Here is a 19886-nt window from a genome sequence, read left to right as displayed (position 1 = left end):
GACAACGAAACAGTTTATTTTGGGTGTGTCGGAACAATGGGCATCCAAGAAAGGACAAAAAGAAGGCTGCTCAAAGTGCAAAAAAGGATAAAATTATTTTTATTAATATTTTTTGCACTTTGAGCACCTTCTTTTTGTGCACAGATGTCCTAAATAAATTATCTTTTCGCCTGTGAATCTTTTTGTGGCTGTCCAGCCCACTTGCATTGGTGTGCAGCTGTCTCCTCTGCGGTCTATTCATACCTTGTATAATTCCCTTTTTCTCTTATTCAAATATAAAAAGACAGCAGAACAAGTTGATGAAGATATATGTGTAATATTAATGTTTATATTTATGTTTTGTAAGGAAAAGATAATTGGTAATATATATTGTATACTAAGATATGTTAATTCATATTTTGTGAGGTAGATATTTGGTCATTTATGTACATATGGCTTATTTTATATATTGATTACTTTTGTATGAGAAAGTTAAATGGTAATTGTTTATTTAGAAAAAGTTTAAGGTGTAGGTTTATCTATATGAGGAAGCTGTTCCATTTCACTCGAGTGATGGAGAAGGGGTGAATTTAATAAGTTTATACTTCGTCTCACTCCTTTTCAAATGTGTAAATCAAAGTAATTATACACTGACAATTGCTTTTACATTATGCTTTTCATTATTTGTGAAAGTTATTGTCTGTCTGTCTCCTTATTCATGTCTTTTGTTCACATGTTCGAAATAAATATCAAATCTCAACAGCAAAACAATGTATAAACATTAAAAATATGTTCAGAATTTTTTTTTAGCAGCAAAATATACTGACATGATATACAGTTATATTAAATAATAATAATAGAGAATGGTATCTTTTTTACTGTTCAACTACAAGGTGCAGGCAGTGTTTCAATTTTTGGGATTTATAACATTTGTTTGCAAAAATAATATCTAATATTTGTACATAATAATAAAATAATTATAAAAATAAAATCAAAAATGATAAAAATTACAAATAAAATATAAAAAATGATTGGAAAAAATATAAATATATTATAAAAAATAATATTACATATCTGTACATATTTTCACGAGTACAATAATTGAGTAAATAAAATTTCAAATTTTTTTTATTTATTTATTTATGTCATTTCATTTTATTTTTAATTCTTTATTGAACTTAATAGTTACTGGTAGCAAGTTACACTCATAATCACAGCGTAGTAAAATGTCTATTCCTCCCATTTTTTGGGGACAAGAAACCAAAAGGGGTGAATATTCTTTTTAATGGCAACACTTGAAAGCGGAACAGATAAAAACAGAACCACTCCAGCGTCGGAACTTTACCGTGTGACATCAGCGGAAGTAAACAGAAGACATGCGCCAGTTGCCGTACCTACATCGAGCCATTGAGTGAATTCTGGGGATTTATTCTCTCAGTAAAACCTCGAGACACTTTATTCATGACTAACCAACCATGTCTTCAGTCGAGTATCTGAGAGAGTTTGTCAACATCCGACTAACTGCTGCTGCCGAGGAAATATTCGGAGTTTTTAAAAGAACCATCGTCGAGTATGAAGAGGAGCTGGACCGACAGCGCAAACTGTTGGATGTGGTTTTGAAGCCTGAGATAAAGCTTCACAGAATAGGTGCGTAAAACTAAGTTAATATGTAATCCTAACGTGTTTACACTGGTGTTAACTTGCCTCCATGTCTGCATCTCCTTCTTTAAAATCACAATTGTACTCCTTTTGTTCTTTGTTCCTCCAGAGCTCCCGCAGCAATATGTCTGTAAGGAGGAGGAGGAGGAGGATGATGATGATGAGGAGGGTCTGGCTGAGCTGCAGCTCCGCATTCAGGAGATGAACTCCAGTATGGACGAAGATGACCCAGAGCCTCCACAGATTAAAGAGGAAGAGGAGGAAGTGTGCAGCAGTCAGGAGGGAGAGCAGCTTGTACTGAAGCAGGAGACTGATGGCTTCATGTTGATTCCTCCTTATGACGGAAGCGAAGATCAGACTCTGAACATCAGACCTTACGATGCTCTGAGTGCAGCAGAGAAAGAGTCTGTCGACGACATACCAGTGACGAGCTTTGTGATATCAGACGAACACAGCGACCACCGACTGCTCTCTCACAGCTATGATGTCACTGAGAGCCGAGATCAGGTTGGAGGCGAGCAGGAAGACTCGGGATCACCTGGGAATGCAGAGCTTCTCCCAAGACACCTTGAGAGTAATAGCCACAGCAACAATGTCTACAACTCTACTGTGTCAGATATGCTCCATAACACTCATGCAGATGACAAGCCTTTCAAATGTGACACATGTGGGAAGGTTTTTAAGTATAACTCAAAGCTGTTCATACACCAGAGAGTCCACACAGGTGAGAAGCCGTATTCTTGCAACATCTGTGGGAAAAGCTTCATCGAGAAATCAGCGTTGAACACTCACATACGAGGCCACTCAGGTGTGAAGCCGTATCGCTGCGAAACCTGTGGAAAACATTTCCGATATAACAACGCCTTGTTGGTGCACATGAGAATCCACTCGGGCGAGAGGCCGTTCACATGTAAAACATGCGGGAGAACTTTCAGACAGAACAGCGACTTGACAGTCCACATGAGGATCCACTCGGGCGAGAAGCCATTCTCGTGCAAAACGTGTGGAAAAGCTTTCAGACACAACAGTCAGTTGACAGTCCACACGAGAATCCACACAGGTGAGAAGCCGTACGTTTGCAACACCTGCGGGAAAAGACTCCGTGACACGTCCACGTTGAACAGGCATGTAAGAATCCACACAGGTGAGAAGCCATATACGTGTCCAATATGTGGGAGAGGTTTCATACAGAATAATGACTTAAAAGCCCACATGAGAATCCACTCGAGTGACAAGTCATAATTTTGAGACACTTTAAAGATACTTTAAAGCAGTGGTTCCCTCCTGGTCGGTCAAAACACACTTTATTTTGAAGTACAATGAATTTCCAGCAAAGAGGTTTTACTTTGAAGTGTCGTTTCCTGCTGTAGAGTGAGTGACGAATGGACAGCTACTTGACAGAGACCGTAAACTAGCTCAACGACACGGCCAAACACCAGTATGACGCTAAATATATTAAACTGTGTGGCCCGTAAAGGAGACATCTGGACCAGTTGGGAGCCACTGCTTTAAAGTGTCTCAACTGGCGAGGCATACAGGGTCCCTGCGGTTATGAAATTCCTGGAAACATTATACATAAGACTCACCTTTACATCGTGCTAACCTCAGCAATCATTTCTGGGTGCAAAACTGGCAGTCGATTATACTTGTGGAGACGTAAAGCTGGCAGACTTGTTGATTTTTGTTGTCACTTTCAGCCGTAACTGTAATGTTTAAAGATGTATAGCTATACACAGTGGTCCCACCGATCTGACGCTTCTGCTGTGCTTATTTTATGCGCTTTGTTGCTTTGCTAGTGTCTCTGATGAACCAACTCTACCAGCACGGAAGCTACTCAGTGTGCTGATGTGGACAGGGCCGCAGTAAAACATGTTTTAGCCACCTAAAAAAATCAGTATCAGTGGAAGTGTGCGCCATGTTTGAATATTTGAAAAGACTGTTTGATGGAAAGGTAAACCAGAGAAAATATTCTTAATTTAGCACACACTTCAACTGATATGGATTATATTTGGTGGGCCTTTTTTGTGGCTGAAAACAGCACCGTTTGACTTCATGTGCGTGACACGAGGATTTTCTACCCGCAGGTTATTGTAAATAAACATTGTGATTTGGTCTATATGCATTGCTTTAGCTATTGTTCATAATATTCTCGGGATGCACGGTAATATCGGCACATCAGCGGGATCGGCCAATGTCGGCTTTAACATGAGCTATCAGAATCACCCAACATGCTTTATATTACTTTGCACAATGAATGAATATCGCATACACTGAAAAGTATTGTATTTCATGTCTCCGTCTGCTGGTGGTCCATCATGATAAGAGTATGCATGTAAAATATGATCATAATTCCACAAAAGCAGAGACTTGATGATCACTAAAATAAGTTGGGGGGGAAAAAGCGGATATATCGGTATCGGTTATCGGCTAAATGAGTAGTTTGCAAAAAATCCAGTTGTGCTTCCCGATAATTATCCCAAAACATGTCTAACGTCACGTGACATACATTCCTTGTATTGCTAATTTAAAATATAGTGCTGCGCTGCATGAGCAATGAAATGTCCCTAGTATCACGTGGTACACACACAGGACTGCATCACGTCATTGCCATGGCTGCGCCCCCTTTCAGTGGAAAGACAGAGACGTGTGGCTGCAGACACACACCCTTTATAGTGTACATGACATGCTGCTACAGGCCGCGCCCATCGCTTGTACAAGATAAACCCACCAACGCCATGGTTATCTGAACTCTGCTACAGCGTGACAAGTCGCAATAATCCACTTTATGATTTAATACATGAAGATATGATTCACTCATGTAACCCTTACCTTAACCTCAGCTGCCTCTCTTTTGACTTCATATTCCATGGCTAGCTAATCGTTAACTTCCAGGCCAATGGGTGAAGAGGGCTGATTGTGGTGGCCGGGTCATGTAGCTGCTCCAGCTGCAGCTTTACCTACTCGGAAAGAGGTGTGCTATCACATGATGAGAAAAGCAGGAAAATGCCAAAAAGCTCTGATGAAGGTTGTGTCCCAAAATGTGTAAGCATGTTGTGATGTGAGCCAGTTTAACAAGTGAAATGTGAGTATTTTGTCCTTTATTTGAAAATTTGGGATGTGCTACCTCTTCACATTTTTGTAATATGCTCATTTGATTTTGGGTTCAGCTCTCAATTTACCAAGAATCCCATTGTTGAAGCGAAACCTCACTTTTACAAAACATAAGCAAAACAGTTATTAGACATGTCCATAGAACAGACATTTGTTTAACAAGAATTGAATTGAATCCAAACACGTCAAATTGCACAGACAACAACATGATCTTTGGCTGTCTGTCCCCCAGAAGTTGCGCAGCCTTTGTCAAGTACCAGTCTGTTGGTGCCTAACGAGTGAGGAGCAAGTGCTCGTAGTTTGCATATGCCTTGGAAGATGTGTGGCTGAATCACTGTATAGGATTATAGGATTGGTAACCCTGCACATAAGATCACATACAGGCGAGGAGCCTTGTGTTTGTAAAATATGTGAGAGACGATTCAGTCCTGGTTCACGGTCAAACATGGAAGAACTCACAGAAGTGAGAAGCCACATACTCACACTTGTGTCACTGATGTGTTCATCCTGCCAACTACAGCGGTTTTTGTCTGCAGTCATTTATATTTTAATGTATTTAGTGAGTGCATCAACGTGATGTGATTATTGTTTTGAATGTTTGTGGTGACCATAGTTGAGCAGTATTTGAATTAAATGTAGTTATTTTACATTGTGTGTAAAATCCCAGCTGGCACCTGCCGACAGAATGGTGTCAGAAGACGCTGGACTCTGATGTTGGACAGATGTAAAATTTAGGTTGTAATGAAAATCAGGCTGACAATATTTTAAATGTCCAATGACTTTAAGAATTTCAGGTCAGGTGTTTGTTAACATTATGATGTTCTGCAGACATTGGGTTTTGTTCACCAAACCTTACAACTACGTTAATCTACGTCAAGATGATGCTGGCGTGAGACATTTGAAAGATGTTGGATTTTGTTCACGTGACATCACATCAACCTAAATTCAAATATGAACGTCTAACAACGCTGGTGGCCAGCTGGGATTAATTTTGAGTATTTTGTAATTTGTATTCTGCTGGACATAACAAAAAATCTCATTTGTAATAAAACATTTTAAGAGCTTGTATTTGTGTATTTGAAATATTTATAATGTATTATTCAATATGTAATTTTACCCTCACGTAAGACACATTTTTATCCCCAGGTTTAAACTGTAGGGAAGAAAAAAAACTGGACAATAATGAGCCTGATCACAGTCTTCGGATAAAGACACAGCTTGTGGACTGCAGTGTTGTTGGTATTTGGTGCAGCTTTTCCTTCTCTTCTACTATATTGTACTGTGTCACTCTACTTTATTGAGATTTTTGCACTCATTCAGTTGGTTGCTAGTCAAGTTAGAAATCTTAGAAATTCACTTCCTCCACTGAGCTTGTATTTATCACTCTTGGAAAAAGGCATCTGCTAAATGCTGAGTGTTACTGCCATCTCACAGCGAGTGCTTCACAGTGGACTCACTGTTCACTTCCTCAAGTTTCATTTCAATTATCAAAGACTCATTTTTATTTGCATGTGCACATGAGAATGAAAAATGTGCAAAGTCTTTGGTGTTTACCTTCCAGATGGTATGATTGAAGGAGGATGATGAATCCAGGTCTTCAAATACAGAGTTCTTACATTAACAAAGAGTGGGGGTCTAGCTATTTGGAATCAGTCATACCTGATAGATATAAAAAGCTAAACATTGTCAACAATAACAAAATCCCAATGTCCTCAAACGAGACAATAATAAAATCCCAATGTCTTCAAATGAGTACTTTCTAATTAACAGCGTCTTAGCTTGTTGCCTTGTCCACTTTTGTGTCGGGATCGGCTGCAGACTGACTTGGCAGAGATGGCCGCCATCTTCTTTGTACATGGATTAGTGTATTGTGCTCTTACTACCACTAGATGGCACAAAAAAGTGTCCATGAACAAGGACAACAGGTCTTAGTTAAAGGAAATGGCCACTTTCGAATGAAAATACAGACAGTACTTACTGACCCTCATGCCGATGAGAAGTCCAGTGTAGTTTTTTAATCCACAAAACTCATTCGGGGTATCGGAGGATAACAGCTACACTTGAAGTGCATGGAACCCACATTTTGAAACTGTAATAAAACTTCGCTAATGTATTTTTTAAAAAACCGTCAGAACAGCTGGTCTGTCGTAATCCAAGTGCCCTGAAGCCATGGCATGCAAAATTGACTTGAAAAGACTTAATTTATTCCACTTTAATAGCATCATTTCTCACCGCCCTGCAGGAGTGCTGTGTTTACATGGCAACTCGCGCGAGACTCGAGAACTGGCACCACCACCACTAGCCATCAGCTAGTCTCGCGCGGCTTCAGGGCACTTGGATTACGACGGGCGAACCGTTCTGATGTTTTTGAAATGCATTAGCGGAGTTTTATTACAGTTTCAAAATGTGGGTTCCGTGCATTTCAAAAGTAGCTGTTATTCTGGCTAGTTGTTAGCCTCCGATACCGAGTTTTGTGGATTAAAAAACTACACTGGACTTCTTGTCGGTAGAATGAAGTAGAATGAAGTATAAGGTCAAGTAAACCCAAAATGTGACGTCCTCATATGGGGACACAGGGTCTTAGGAGGATATAATAACTTCCAGCGAAGGAGAAATTGCCGGTGGAAATCACGGGCAGTTTGTATAAAGCGTTATCACATCACAAAAACATCAATACCTCCCTTTTAAAAAAGAAAAAAATGCATTACGGATGCTAAACAAGAAAAAGGGAGGCCAACTGTGGATAAAACATAATTTTATGCTGTCAGAAACTTTTGATGACCGGAAATTCCTCTAGGGGGACATTAACACTGTGACACATCCACCGGAAGTAAACAAAACAAGCGCTGGCTGCGTTAGCTCAGTGGATGTTTGGAATCAGCAGGGAGGTGATGGTGTAGTTGTTGCGTAGTTAAATGTTTCAGTCATAATTAAACAACCATGTCTTCAGTGGAGTATCTGAGAGAGTTTGTCAACGTCCGACTAACTGCTGCTGCTGAAGAAATATTCGGAGTTTTTAAAAGAACCATCGTCGAGTACGAAGAAGTGATCGACCGTCAGCGCAGACTGTTGGATATCGTTTGGAAACCCGATATAAAGCTTCACAGGATAGGTGTGTAAGCTTAATCAATGGTATTAATTTGCTTCCATGTCTGCATCTCCTTTTTTACCATCACAATAGTGTCGTATTTCTTTTGGTCTCTGTTCCTTCAGAGCTCCCGCAGCAGTATGTCTGCAAAGAGGAGGAGGAGGTTCTCTCTGATCAGCAGCAGCTACACAGGACAGGTGTGTTACACTGACTAGTTTAATGACACAAAATAGATTGTTTAAACAGACCCTCACCGGCCACTTTATTAGGTACACCTGTTCAACTGCTCCTTAACACAATTAGCTAATCAGACAATCACGTGGCAGCAGCTCAATGCATTTAGTCATGTAGACATGGTGAAGACGACCTGCTGAAGTTCTAACGAAGCATCAGAATGATGAAGAAAGGTGATTTAAGTGACTTTGAACGTGGCATGGTTGTTGGTGCCACAACCATCTCTAGGGTTTACAGAGGATGGTCCCAGACAGAGAAAATATCCAGTGAGCCAAAACGCCTTGTTGATGCCAGAGGTCAGAGGAGAATGGCCAGACTGGTTCAAGATGATAGAAAGGCAACAGGAAGTCAAATAAGCACTGGTTCCAACCAAGGTGTGCAGAAGACCATCTCTGAAGCAACAACACCTTGTCCAACCTTGAAGCAGATGGGCTACAGCAGCAGAAGACCACACCAGGTGCCACTCCTGTCAGCTAACAACAGGAAACTGAGGCTACAGTTCACATGGGTTTTCTCACCAAAACTGGACAATAGAAGATTGGAAAAACGTTGCCTGGTCTGATGAGTCTGGATTTCTGCTGCCACATTCAGGTGGTAGGGTCAGAATTTGGTGTCATGGATCCATCCTGCCTTGTATCAACGCTTCAGGCTGCTGCTGGTGGTGTAATGGTGTGGGGGAGATTTTCTTAGTACCAACTGAGCATGGTTTAAACACCACAGCCTACCTGAGTATTGTTGCTGAGCGTGTCCATCCCTTTATGACCACAGTGTACCCATCTTCTGATGGCTACTTCCAGCAGGACAATGCCCCATGTCACAAAGCTCACATCATCTCAAACTGGTTTCTTGAACATGACAATGAGTCCACAGTACTCCAATGGCCTCCACAGTCACCAGATCTCAGTCCGATAGAGCACCTTTGGGACGTGGTGGAACGGGAGATTCTCATCATGGATGTGCAGCCGACAAATCTGCAGCAACTGTGTGATGTCATCATGTCAATATGGACCAAAATCTCTGAGGAATGTTTCCAGCACCTTGTTGAATCTGTGACACCAAGAATTAAGGCGGTTCTGGAGGCAAAAGGGGTCCAACCTGGTACTAGTAAGGTGTACTTAATAAAGTGGCCGGTGAGTGTATATTGTTCCTAATTTGCTCGCATGTCTGCATTTCCGTCTTTACCATCACAGTAGTATCCTAGCCTTTTTGTCCCTCCAGAGCTCCCACGGCGACATGTCTGTAAGGAGGAGGAGGAAGACCTTGCTGAGCAGCAGCTCTGTATTCAGGAGATGAACTCCAGTGTGGACCAAGATGACTCAGAGCCTCCACAGATTAAAGAGGAAGAGGAGGAAGTGTGCAGCAGTCAGGAGGAAGAGCAGCTTGTACTGAAGCAGGAGACTGATGGCTTCATGTTGATTCCTCCTTATGAGGAAAGTGACCACAGTGAACCAGAAACAAACAGTGACCACCAGCCGCTCTCTCACAGCTCTTATGTCACTGAGAGCCGATATCAGGTTGGAGGCGAGCACGAAGACTCAGAATCAACTAGAAATACAGAGCTTCAACCGAAGAAAAGACATCTTGAAAGTAGCAGACACAGGAACGATGATAACAACTGTACCATGTCAAAGACTCACTGTGACACTCACACGGGCAAGAAGTCTTTTAAATGTGACACGTGTGAGAAAGTTTTTAAGTATAGTTCAAAACTGTACAGACACCAGAGAGTCCACACAGGTGTGAAGCGGTATTCATGTGACATATGTGGAAAACATTTCCAATTTAACAGTGGCTTGTCGGTGCACATGAGAATCCACTCAGGCGAGAAACCGTTTACATGTAAAACATGTGGGGGAACTTTCAGACAGAAAAGTGACTTGACAGTCCACATGAGGATCCACTCGGGCGAGAAGCCGTTTTTGTGCAAAACGTGTGGTAAAACTTTCAGACGTAATGGTCAGTTAACGGTCCACATGAGAATCCACACAGGAGAGAAGCCGTACGATTGTAAGACCTGCGGGAAAAGACTCCTCGACATGTCCACGTTGAAAAGACATTTAAGAATCCACACAGGTGAAAAGCCATTTGCATGTGAGACATGTGGGAGAGGTTTCATACAGAACAGTGACTTGAAAACACACATGAGAGTCCACTCTAGTGGGAAGTCATAATTTTGAGAGATCTGCATTAAAGAGACACTTTAAAGATACTTTAAAGCAGCAATCATCAACTATATTGTCTTTATATGTATGTTCATCTATATATGTTTATTTATACATCCGTCTACATGTATATATACATATTTATATATATTTATATACTGTTTATTAATAATAATAAGGAAAATGTTTTAATATACAATAAAATGTAAAACTATTTGTTTGTATTCTTTCATGATGACAAGCAGCATCCCATTTATACAAGATGTGAATTTGTTTCAGTTTTGACAGAAGGCCTTTGCAACCAAAGCATGGTAAAAAAAAATAAATAAATAAAATAAAAACAAATATTAAGGTACCTTTGACTCTATATTAACTGCAACATGACCGGGATTATGGTGATAAATGAAAGAAACTAACACACACAGAAGGTCTTCTGTGACCAGGACAGCCCAGTGTCTACACTTTTGTTTTTATTCTATAGATTTAAAATAATATCTGTTGCAATTTCTTCCTCCAATCCTTTTCTGGTTTGTAGTATTTGGGCTCAAATACTTTGTAGTTTGTGCTGTCTATGATTGTTTCCTCCAGAGGTTTAATCTTTTCCTCCTCTGACCAATATGGTTTTCTTGCCTTTTTTTCTTCTGCCATTTGTTCACCTAACTATGAGCCGTGTTTGTGAGAAGGAAAGGAGAAATTAAGTCTTAACTGTCATACTTAAGGAGGAAACGACTGATCCTTGTTGATGAGCGGAAAGAAAAAGTAGCTCAATTCCACTGCCGGAACTTAAACACTGTGACACATCCAGCGGAAGTAAACAAACCAAACGTTAGCTAGCTGCGTTAGCTCTGGTGGAGTTAGCTGGATGATGATGATGGTGTTTTTGTTGCGTAGTTAAATGTTTCAGTCATAATCGGGCAACCATGTCTTCAGTGGAGTATCTGAGAGAGTTTGTCAACGAGCGACTAACTGCTGCTGCTGAAGAAATATTCGGAGTTTTTAAAAGAACCATCGTCGAGTATGAAGAAGTGATCGACCGTCAGCGCAAACTGTTGGATGTCGTTTGGAAACCTGAATTAAAGTTACACAGGACAGGTGTGTATTATGTTTTCAGTTTAATAACAGAGAACAGGGATTATGGTTTATATAACTGGGAATGTTTAAACATATACTGGTACTACTACGCAACCTACAACCATTACAGAGTACAGGGAACACACCATCACACTGTTTTTAAAGTCACATGCATGGACATATTTAGATCTTGTCAAATTAAAAACTGCAATAAACATATTTAAAGCGAGAAATAATTTACCTCTGGGCAATATGCAAAAATGTTTTGTGACAGGACGGGGAGGGGGGGTATGATTTAAGAGGAGAATTTAATTTTAAAAACAATGTGTTTGTACAGCTATGAGGAGTCTGTGTGTTTCAGTGTGTGGGTGGACGTGTGGAACAAATATAAATCATCTTTTACAACTATATGAAAAAGTTGTATAGATGAGGAAAAGTTGTGTTTGACAAGTTCATATTTATTTTGTATCACAGGGTGGTACTTGGACTGTAAATAAACTGGGTATTACTTATTTATATAATTGGGGGGGTAAATAGACCGGGGACAGTTTTATATTAGTTGTAAATAAATTTGGGAATTTGTTGAAATAAGATATGAGTTAAAAGAAGAAATGTAAGTCAGGGGTTGGGACGTCTAAGCTCTACTTCTACCTACTGCTTTTTGGACACTGTTATCTTTGTATTGTTTGTTTTTTATTGTGTTTTTATGTGTATTGCACTTCCTTCTTTACCATCATACTAGTAGCATTTTCCTTTTGTTCTCTGTCCCTCCAGAGCTCCCACAGCAACATGTCTGTAAGGAGGAGGAGGAGAAGGAGGATGAGGAAGACCTTGCTGAGCAGCAGATCTTTATTCAGGAGATGAACTCCAGTGTGGACCAAGAGGAGCCAGAGCCTCCATTGATTAAAGAGGAAGAGGAGGAAGTGTGCAGCAGTCAGGAGGGAGAGCAGCTTGTACTGAAGCAGGAGACTGATGGCTTCATGTTGATTCCTCCTTATGAGGAAAGTGACCACAGTGAAGCAGAACCAAACACTAACTACCAGCTCCTCTCTCACAACTCTCATGTCACTGAGAGCCGATATCAGGTTGGAGGCAAGCAAGAAGACTCAGGATCACCTGGGAATACAGAGCTTCAACCAAAGAAAACACATCTTGAAAGTAGTTGTCACAGTAACAATGTAAACAACTCAAAGACTCAGTGTGACACTCACACAGGTAAAAGGTTTAAGTGTGAGACATGTGGGAAAGCTTTTAAATTTAAGTCCCAGTTGCATGCACACATGAGACAACACACAGGTGAGAAGCCGTTTTCATGCAAAACATGTGGGAAAAGATTCAGTGACAAGTCAGTTTTGAACACTCATGAAAAAATCCACACAGGTGAGAAGCCGTATTCTTGCACAACCTGTGGAAAAGATTTCCTGTATTATAGTGGCTTGTTGTACCATCTAAAAATCCACACGGGCGAGAAGCCGTTTACATGTAAAACATGTGGGGGAGCTTTTAGATCGAGCAGTAACTTGAAAAGCCACATGAGAATCCACACAGGTGAGAAGCCGTACCTTTGCAAGACCTGCGGCGTAAGTTTCTGTGACTTGTCCACATTGAAAAGGCATGTAAGAATCCACACAGGTGAGAAGCCACATTCTTGCCAAGTCTGTGGGAAAAGGTTTTCTCAGATATCTGTATTGCACGCTCATGTAAGAGTCCACACAGGTGAGAGGCCATATACATGTAAAATATGTGGGAGAGCTTTCGGACGTAGTGCTCACTTGAAAGTCCACGTGAGAAGTCACACAGATGAGAAGCAGTAATTTTGCAAATTCTCCGAGAGAAGACACTTAGAAGCTTATAAGCTTATAAGATCTCATACAAACAAGTGGCCTTGTGTTTGTAAAATATGTGGGAGATGATTCATTTGTAGTGCTTTATAGGCAGAACACACAGAAGTGAGGAGCCATTTAATTGCAGCACTTGTGGGGAAAGTTTTACTTTTCTTAGTCTTAGTTTTAATTAAGACACAACTAGAATTACACACTTAAATGACTGTTTATTCAAATGTAGTCTAGTGGGTTTGTTGATAGAGATTTTGGGCTATTTCTGATCGAACAAAAAGCTCCATCTCTGTAGAGATCCTTTCCATAATGTTGTCAGGCACTTAAAATAATTATTTGAGTCTGTCAGTGGCTTAAGATGAGACTGATTTTTAAAACAAATGTGCCCCCATTATTCATTTAGGCTGCTTTCAGACCTAGAGTGGTCTCCTTTGGTCTGAATCAGGGACTAATTTTGTTCCAAAGTTGCATTATTGCCTAGAGTTGGTTTGTGTTCTCACGGCAGCATTTACAAGAGGACCAGATCAAATGCCTTGTGTGAGAAAGCTGCTCTTGATTGGTCAGAATTTCCATGTGGGAAAAATCCAGGAAGTAAAGCAAACGTTGAAGAAGAGTACACTTGCAAGATAAATGTGACACTTTCTAATGTCACAATGGAGGGACAACTACGCAGGTTGATTTTAGCGCTGCTCATCGTGGACTATATTGCTGTCACTGTTCATTTTAGTCAAACCATACAGTTTGAAAACGAGGCGTGGCTCCAACTAGAAAACAATGTTTTGATGCATTGGATGTGCTGAATGTGCATATTAAGGCAGTACAGGAGGAGGTGCACATTAATAATCCTCCAGGACTGTAACATGCTCATGTTTAACCCAAACAATGTGTCATGTGACTGCAGTTGCTTCACATCCAGGTCGGAACACCTTCTCACCACAAAACAACCGCACCAGAGTTCCTTTGGAACCAGACTGAGACCACCTCTTCAAGAAGGTCTCAGTCCGGTTGTTTTGGTGCACACCTGAGTGTGATTGCTGTGTTCACACCTGCCCAAACGAACCGCACGAAGGGGGCAAATGAACTTGAGTTTGATTAAACAGAACTAAACCTAGCAGGTGTGAAAGCACTTGAAGAAACAAAAGCATGGGGAAACACCAATGTAACCCTCCAAAGTATAATTTGATACTCTTTGGTAGTTTGATCAGTGAAACTTCCTCATATTTAAAAAACATGTATGCAGTGGAGAAATGTAACTTCAGGTACTTCAGTACTGTATTTATGTACAACACTGATTGTCTTCAGATGGCCAAGATTGAATTTAAATGCACTGATGTTAAATCTTGAAACTTTTAATAAATTTTTTAAAAAAATATCCGTTTTGAGTTATTCTTTGATTACTAGCCTTCCATTCTACATCTAGTTCGACATCACAACATTTTACAGGCAAAAATTTTACGTTTTAGGCCACTACATTTACTTTACAGCTAGAGTTATTCTGGTGATTAAGATTTTTACATACAGAGGCTTGAAATAGGCATACATCAGTTTGTGTATCAGGTAAAAAATGAAATGGCTTCACCTCGATTAGCTGCTACAAAAAGGCTACATACACACAGGCAAGCTGGCTGACACCTGTTCCCCATGCCCAGTCGATATCCGATCCTGCCGATCTGCTGTTGTTCCTGTTAAACCACAGAACTATCACGTCTCTGCCCAGCTGCTGCGGTCTCCTGGTTCCCTGGTTCACCGGACTCCTGCCTCGCTGTCCCGTCACTGGCCTTCACCTCAGCTGTCTTGTTGCTGGCTTCCTGCTGGGATCTCCAAGAGTCCAACCTGAAGCCAGATTGTCAGTTGCCAGCTATCATTCCTGATGTGAACTTCTGTGGTTATCCTTTGGTTTAGACCCATTTTTGTCGCTGTCCTCCAGAGAGGTCCCATCATTGTATTTATCCTCCTGTGGGATCCCATCGCTACCTTCATCGACCAGTGTGGTCCCACCTCCTTACGTCTTTTTGTTGTTTGTAGTATTTATGATGATTTAATTCACTTAATTAATATTCCTATTACTATTGTTCGACTGGTCATCAGGTACTTGAAGGCACTGTCAAACAGCTGTCAGTGAGGTGTCAAGCTGTCATCTGTTTGCGGCTCAGTCGATGTGATGTGTTGTCCACTGCGCATCAGACCTGATGTAGAAGAACATCCTGGTATTGTCGGCATACTGCCTTTGACATACTATGCATTCAGATATACTAAATCTTCTTCTCACTTACTACATAGTATGATAGCATGGACATTAGGACACAGAGTAAATCCAGCCCTGGGGCCCGTCATGATAGCGTGCACTCAGGCCCCTCCAAACTACCGTACGCCACTGCAGGAAGGATCATTTTGTAAGTCTTTGAGAAATATTATCTTCCTGTGAAGCCAATGTGGCAAATGTAATAATTTATTCTGTTTATGTATTCATTGTTTTTTAGGGAGATAAATCGTGGATTAAAAATTTTCCCGCGGAAAGATAAAGTAACTCAATTCCACTGTCGGAACTTAAACACGGTGACACATCCAGCGGAAGTACGATAAGCACTCGCAGGCTGCGTTAGCTCAGTGGATGTTTGGACCTAGCAGGGAGGTGATGGTGTAGTTGTTGCGTAGTTAAATGTTTCAGTCATAATCGGGCAACCATGTCTTCAGTGGAGTATCTGAGAGAGTTTGTCAACGTCCGACTAACTGCTGCTGCTGAAGAAATATTCGGAGTTTTTAAAAGAACCATCGTCGAGTATGAAGAAGTGATCGACCGTCAGCGCAAACTGTTGGATGTCGTTTGGAAACCCGACATAGAGGTTAACAGAATAGGTATGTGAAACCTAATTTGTTTAATAACCTAAAACAGATTGATTTGATTCATGTATTTAATCCCACAAATGAAAATATACACCGGTAGTCCTGCTAATGTGCTCGCGTGTAGGCATTGTTCTTCTTCTCTGCCATCACAGATGTTTCCTTTTGTTCTTTGTCCCCCCAGAGCTCCCACAGCAACATATCTGTGCGGAGGAGGAGGGGGAGGAGGACAGGGAAGAGGAGGAGGAGGGTCATGCTGACCAGCAGCTCCGCATTCAAGAGAGGAATTCCAGTGTGGACCAAGATGACCCAGAGCCTTCACTGATTAAAGAGGAACAGGAGGAACTGTGCAGCAGTCAGGAGGGAGAACAGCTTGTACTGAAGCAGGAGACTGATGGCTTCATGTTGATTCCTCCATATGAGGAAAGTAACCACAGTGAAGATCACACTACCAGCTTCAATTCCGATAACAGTTCAGCAGGAAATGTAGTGAAAGTAATAGTTGTGAACTCTCCAGCTTCAGAATCAAACAGCGACCACCGGCTGCTCTCTCACAGCTCTCATGTCTCTGAGAGCCGAGATCAGGTTGGAGGCGAGCATGGAGACTCACCTGGGAATGCAGAGCTTCAACCAAGACATCATGAAAGTAACAGCCACAGCAACAATGTGTACAACTCTACCATGTCAGATAATACTCACATGGGTGAAAAGTCTTTCAAATGTGACACTTGTGGGAAAGCTTTCAAGTTTAAGTCCCAGTTACACATACACCTGAGAATCCACACAGGTGAGAAGCCATTTTCTTGCAAAACATGTGGGAAAGATTTCCGATATAACAGTCACCTGAGAGTCCACATGACAACGCACACAGATGATAAGCCGTACTGTTGCACAATATGCGGGAAAGATTTCAGATACAACAGTCACTTGATTGTCCACATGACGACACACACGGGTGAGAAGCCGTACTCCTGCGAAATATGCGGAAAAGATTTCAGACACAGCAATCGCCTGAAAGTCCACATGAGAATGCACACGGGTGAGAAGCCGTACCTGTGCAAAATCTGCGGGAACAGATTCTATGAGATGTCCGCATTGAAAAGGCACATTATAATCCACACAGGTGAGAAGCCTTTTGCTTGCATAACGTGTGGGAAAGCTTTCGGACGTAAAGGTCAGCTGACCGTCCACGAGTATTCACACAGGAGAGAAGACGAAACTTTGCAAGACATGCAGGAAAAGACGCTTTGATGTGTTTCAGTTGGCAAGGCGTGTAAGATGTGGGAGACGATTCAGAGCTGGTTCATGGTCAAGACACAAGAACTCATGAAGTGAGGAGAAACATACCTGAAAGAGCACCTGAAGATCAAAATACACAGGAGGAACCATCGAGCTGACACTGCTGTGGAGACATTTTCACGAACTAGATATATACGCTTCCTCATTGAGAGGAGGTCACAATATTTTTGAAGCAGTAAATTTCCAAATATGCCATCAACTTTTGCTAAACTAACCCTTATTTCTATTTGCAACATTATTTAATTGAAACAGTTATAATCTATCTGAAAAAAACTGTTCCGCATAGTGTGCATCATTTCTACAGTTAAATGAATCCTTTCTGTCTTTCTTCTGACTTTTTATATACGTGTATAATTTTTCTACACTACCTCAGTTACATGAGTGGACTGTGAACTCTCAGATGTTGAAGTTGAGGCTGTGAAATCCTCTCTCTGCTTGTCACTGGATCACTCATATATTCAACCTGCCAACTGTAGACTTCATTATGCCTCTGCGCTGGCCGTGGCCGGAGGCATTATGTTTGCAGTTTGTCCGTCCATCTGTTTGTATGAACACACGTCCTGTTCTTGTGAACATGTCCACTTGGACTCAAGGATGAACTGATTAGAATTTGTGATCAAAGGTCAAGGTCAGTGTGACCTCGTGCGTCCATATTTGTAAACACAATCCCTCAATGGCCTTGAGGGAGCTAACTTAAATTTGGCACAACCGTCTACTTTGACTAACAATGAACTGATTAGATTTTATTGCTTAAAGGTTACTTTGACCTCGTCTGTCTCATTGTTGTGAACGTGTTATCTCAAGAAAACCTTGAGATTTCTTCAGATTTGGTACAAATGTCCACTTTGACTCAAGAATTAACTGACTAGAATTAGTAGTCACAGGCAGTGGTTCTCAACTGGTCTGGCCCCAGGGTGCAGATTTCTCCTCAGTCATTAGTTCAAGGTCCACACATTTTAAGACATTCAACGTTCAGCCTTTTCATCAAGCTAGTTTGCTGTGTCTGTTGAGAAGCTGTTTGCTAAGTCACTCAATCTACAGCAGGAAATGGCACAAAATAAAAGCTCTGTGCCGGAAATTCGCTATACTTAAAAATAATGTGTTTTTTACAAACTTGACACGTTTGTGAGTCACTTAAGGTCCATTCAGAATCGACCCACGACCCACTTTTGGACTGGGACCCACCAGTTGGGAACCACCGGTCAAAGGTATCTGTGACCTCACAAAACATCTCAGTAATTTTGATGCCAATATGACCAAATTTCACATAAATGTCTAATGGGATAAAATGATAAAGCGATGATGTTTTATGTCCAAAAGGTCAACGGTTAACTTCACTGTGACATCATAATGTTCTGCAAAAACACCATTTCTGCCGTTATTCAACGTCTTATCTCAGGAACAGATGGAGAGACATTTGCTCAGATACTGAATTTGTGACACTAATCTTGTAACTGCTGATTGTATAGATCGTCTCTGAAGAAGATGTGTGTGAAGCTTTGAATGCATGTTTTTACAGACATGGATATAAACTGTGACTGTAGCTCGACTGGTCTGCAGAGGCAGAAAACTGCAAGGCTGTAATTATTGTTTTTGTCCGCAGCGTGGCATCTGTATTTTGATGTATTTTGTGATTATGTTGACGCGACACAGTTTTTGTTTTTTTAGATTTTTAAAGTGACACAAACACAAATTGTGGCTTATATACCACATGGTGCTGTCAGTGAATCAGCCTGCTGGGCAACGCAATGGTGTTTTCTGATCTCATGTATGTATTCTAACAAACAAGCTTTTTATGTTGATGATTTAATAATTCCAGATTCACCCTGAGGACTAAAATTCTGTTCATGGAGGCTGCAGATGGGTGTGACTGACATTAGAGATAAAAGTAATCGTACTGAAGAAGAGATGATTTCAGAGTGTTAAGTTGTTATGTGCAAGAGGTGTTTTAGTGTTGCAGCTCAACTGCAGGAATGTTAAGTTAAAGTATTTTCTGTTGTTTGATCGCCTCATACTGAACAAACATGGAGGAACGTAACTACATGTAATTGAGTACTTTATTCATGTAAAACAAGGTCAATGTCAGACGGCCCAGACTGCATGTAAATTATACATAAATATGAAATCTGGAACACTTCTAATGAATAAAAAAATCATTTTGGAGGTATTATTTGGTTATTTTGCATTTATTCTACATACACACTCACCAGCCACTTTATTAGGCACACCTTGCTAGTACTGGGTTAAACCCCTTTTACCTTCAGAACTGCTTTCATTCTTCATGGCATAGATTCAATCAATTAATCAATCAATTTTATTTATAAAGCCCAATATCACAAATCAGCATACGACATCCCTCTGTCCTTAGGACCCTCGCAGCAGATAAGGAAAAACTCCCCCAAAAAAACCCTTTAACGGGGAAAAAAAACGGTAGAAACCTCAGGAAGAGCAACTGAGGAGGGATCCCAATAGATGTCGTACAGAACAGATCAACATAATAAATTAACAGTAATCCGTACAATGAGACAGAAAGAGAGAGAGAGATGCAGGTAATGACAGTAGCTTACAACAACATTAATGAAAGTAATAATATTATAGTTATAGTTC

General features: G+C 40.8%; 2 protein-coding genes across 2 annotated transcripts; both read left to right on the top strand.

Moving 5' to 3' along the window:
• The first annotated feature begins 1350 nt into the window (after positions 1-1350).
• Positions 1351-10503, top strand: LOC125887990 (zinc finger protein 3-like). The gene is made up of 5 exons (XM_049575148.1): positions 1351-1626; positions 1748-2873; positions 7686-7861; positions 7963-8034; positions 9290-10503. Exons 1-5 carry the CDS (start codon positions 1455-1457, stop codon positions 10240-10242), a joined length of 2499 nt encoding a protein of 832 aa, XP_049431105.1. The 5' UTR covers positions 1351-1454; the 3' UTR covers positions 10243-10503.
• Positions 10504-11123: 620 nt separating this feature from the next.
• Positions 11124-19436, top strand: LOC125887981 (zinc finger protein 699-like). Its single transcript, XM_049575137.1, has 5 exons — positions 11124-11325; positions 12079-13114; positions 14836-14985; positions 15784-15995; positions 16165-19436. The coding sequence occupies exons 1-5, from the start codon at positions 11154-11156 to the stop codon at positions 17229-17231; spliced, it is 2637 nt and encodes an 878-aa protein (XP_049431094.1). The 5' UTR covers positions 11124-11153; the 3' UTR covers positions 17232-19436.
• Positions 19437-19886: the final 450 nt, after the last annotated feature.

This window comes from Epinephelus fuscoguttatus, linkage group LG1 (assembly GCF_011397635.1).
Source record: "Epinephelus fuscoguttatus linkage group LG1, E.fuscoguttatus.final_Chr_v1".
NCBI classification, from domain to species: Eukaryota; Metazoa; Chordata; class Actinopteri; order Perciformes; family Serranidae; genus Epinephelus; species Epinephelus fuscoguttatus.
Note: the sequence above shows the minus strand (reverse complement) of the source record. Positions and strands in the feature narration are given on the sequence as shown.

Coding starts and splice junctions, on each gene's coding strand:
- LOC125887990 (XM_049575148.1), top strand. CDS start 1,455: ATGTCTTCAGTCGAGTATCTGAGAGAGTTTGTCAACATCCGACTAACT. Junction 1,627..1,747: donor GATAAAGCTTCACAGAATAG/GTGCGTAAAACT, acceptor TTGTTCCTCCAG/AGCTCCCGCAGCAATATGTC. Junction 8,035..9,289: donor GCAGCAGCTACACAGGACAG/GTGTGTTACACT, acceptor TTGTCCCTCCAG/AGCTCCCACGGCGACATGTC.
- LOC125887981 (XM_049575137.1), top strand. CDS start 11,154: ATGTCTTCAGTGGAGTATCTGAGAGAGTTTGTCAACGAGCGACTAACT. Junction 13,115..14,835: donor AGTCACACAGATGAGAAGCA/GTAATTTTGCAA, acceptor GTTAAACCACAG/AACTATCACGTCTCTGCCCA. Junction 14,986..15,783: donor GTCCAACCTGAAGCCAGATT/GTCAGTTGCCAG, acceptor GTGATGGTGTAG/TTGTTGCGTAGTTAAATGTT.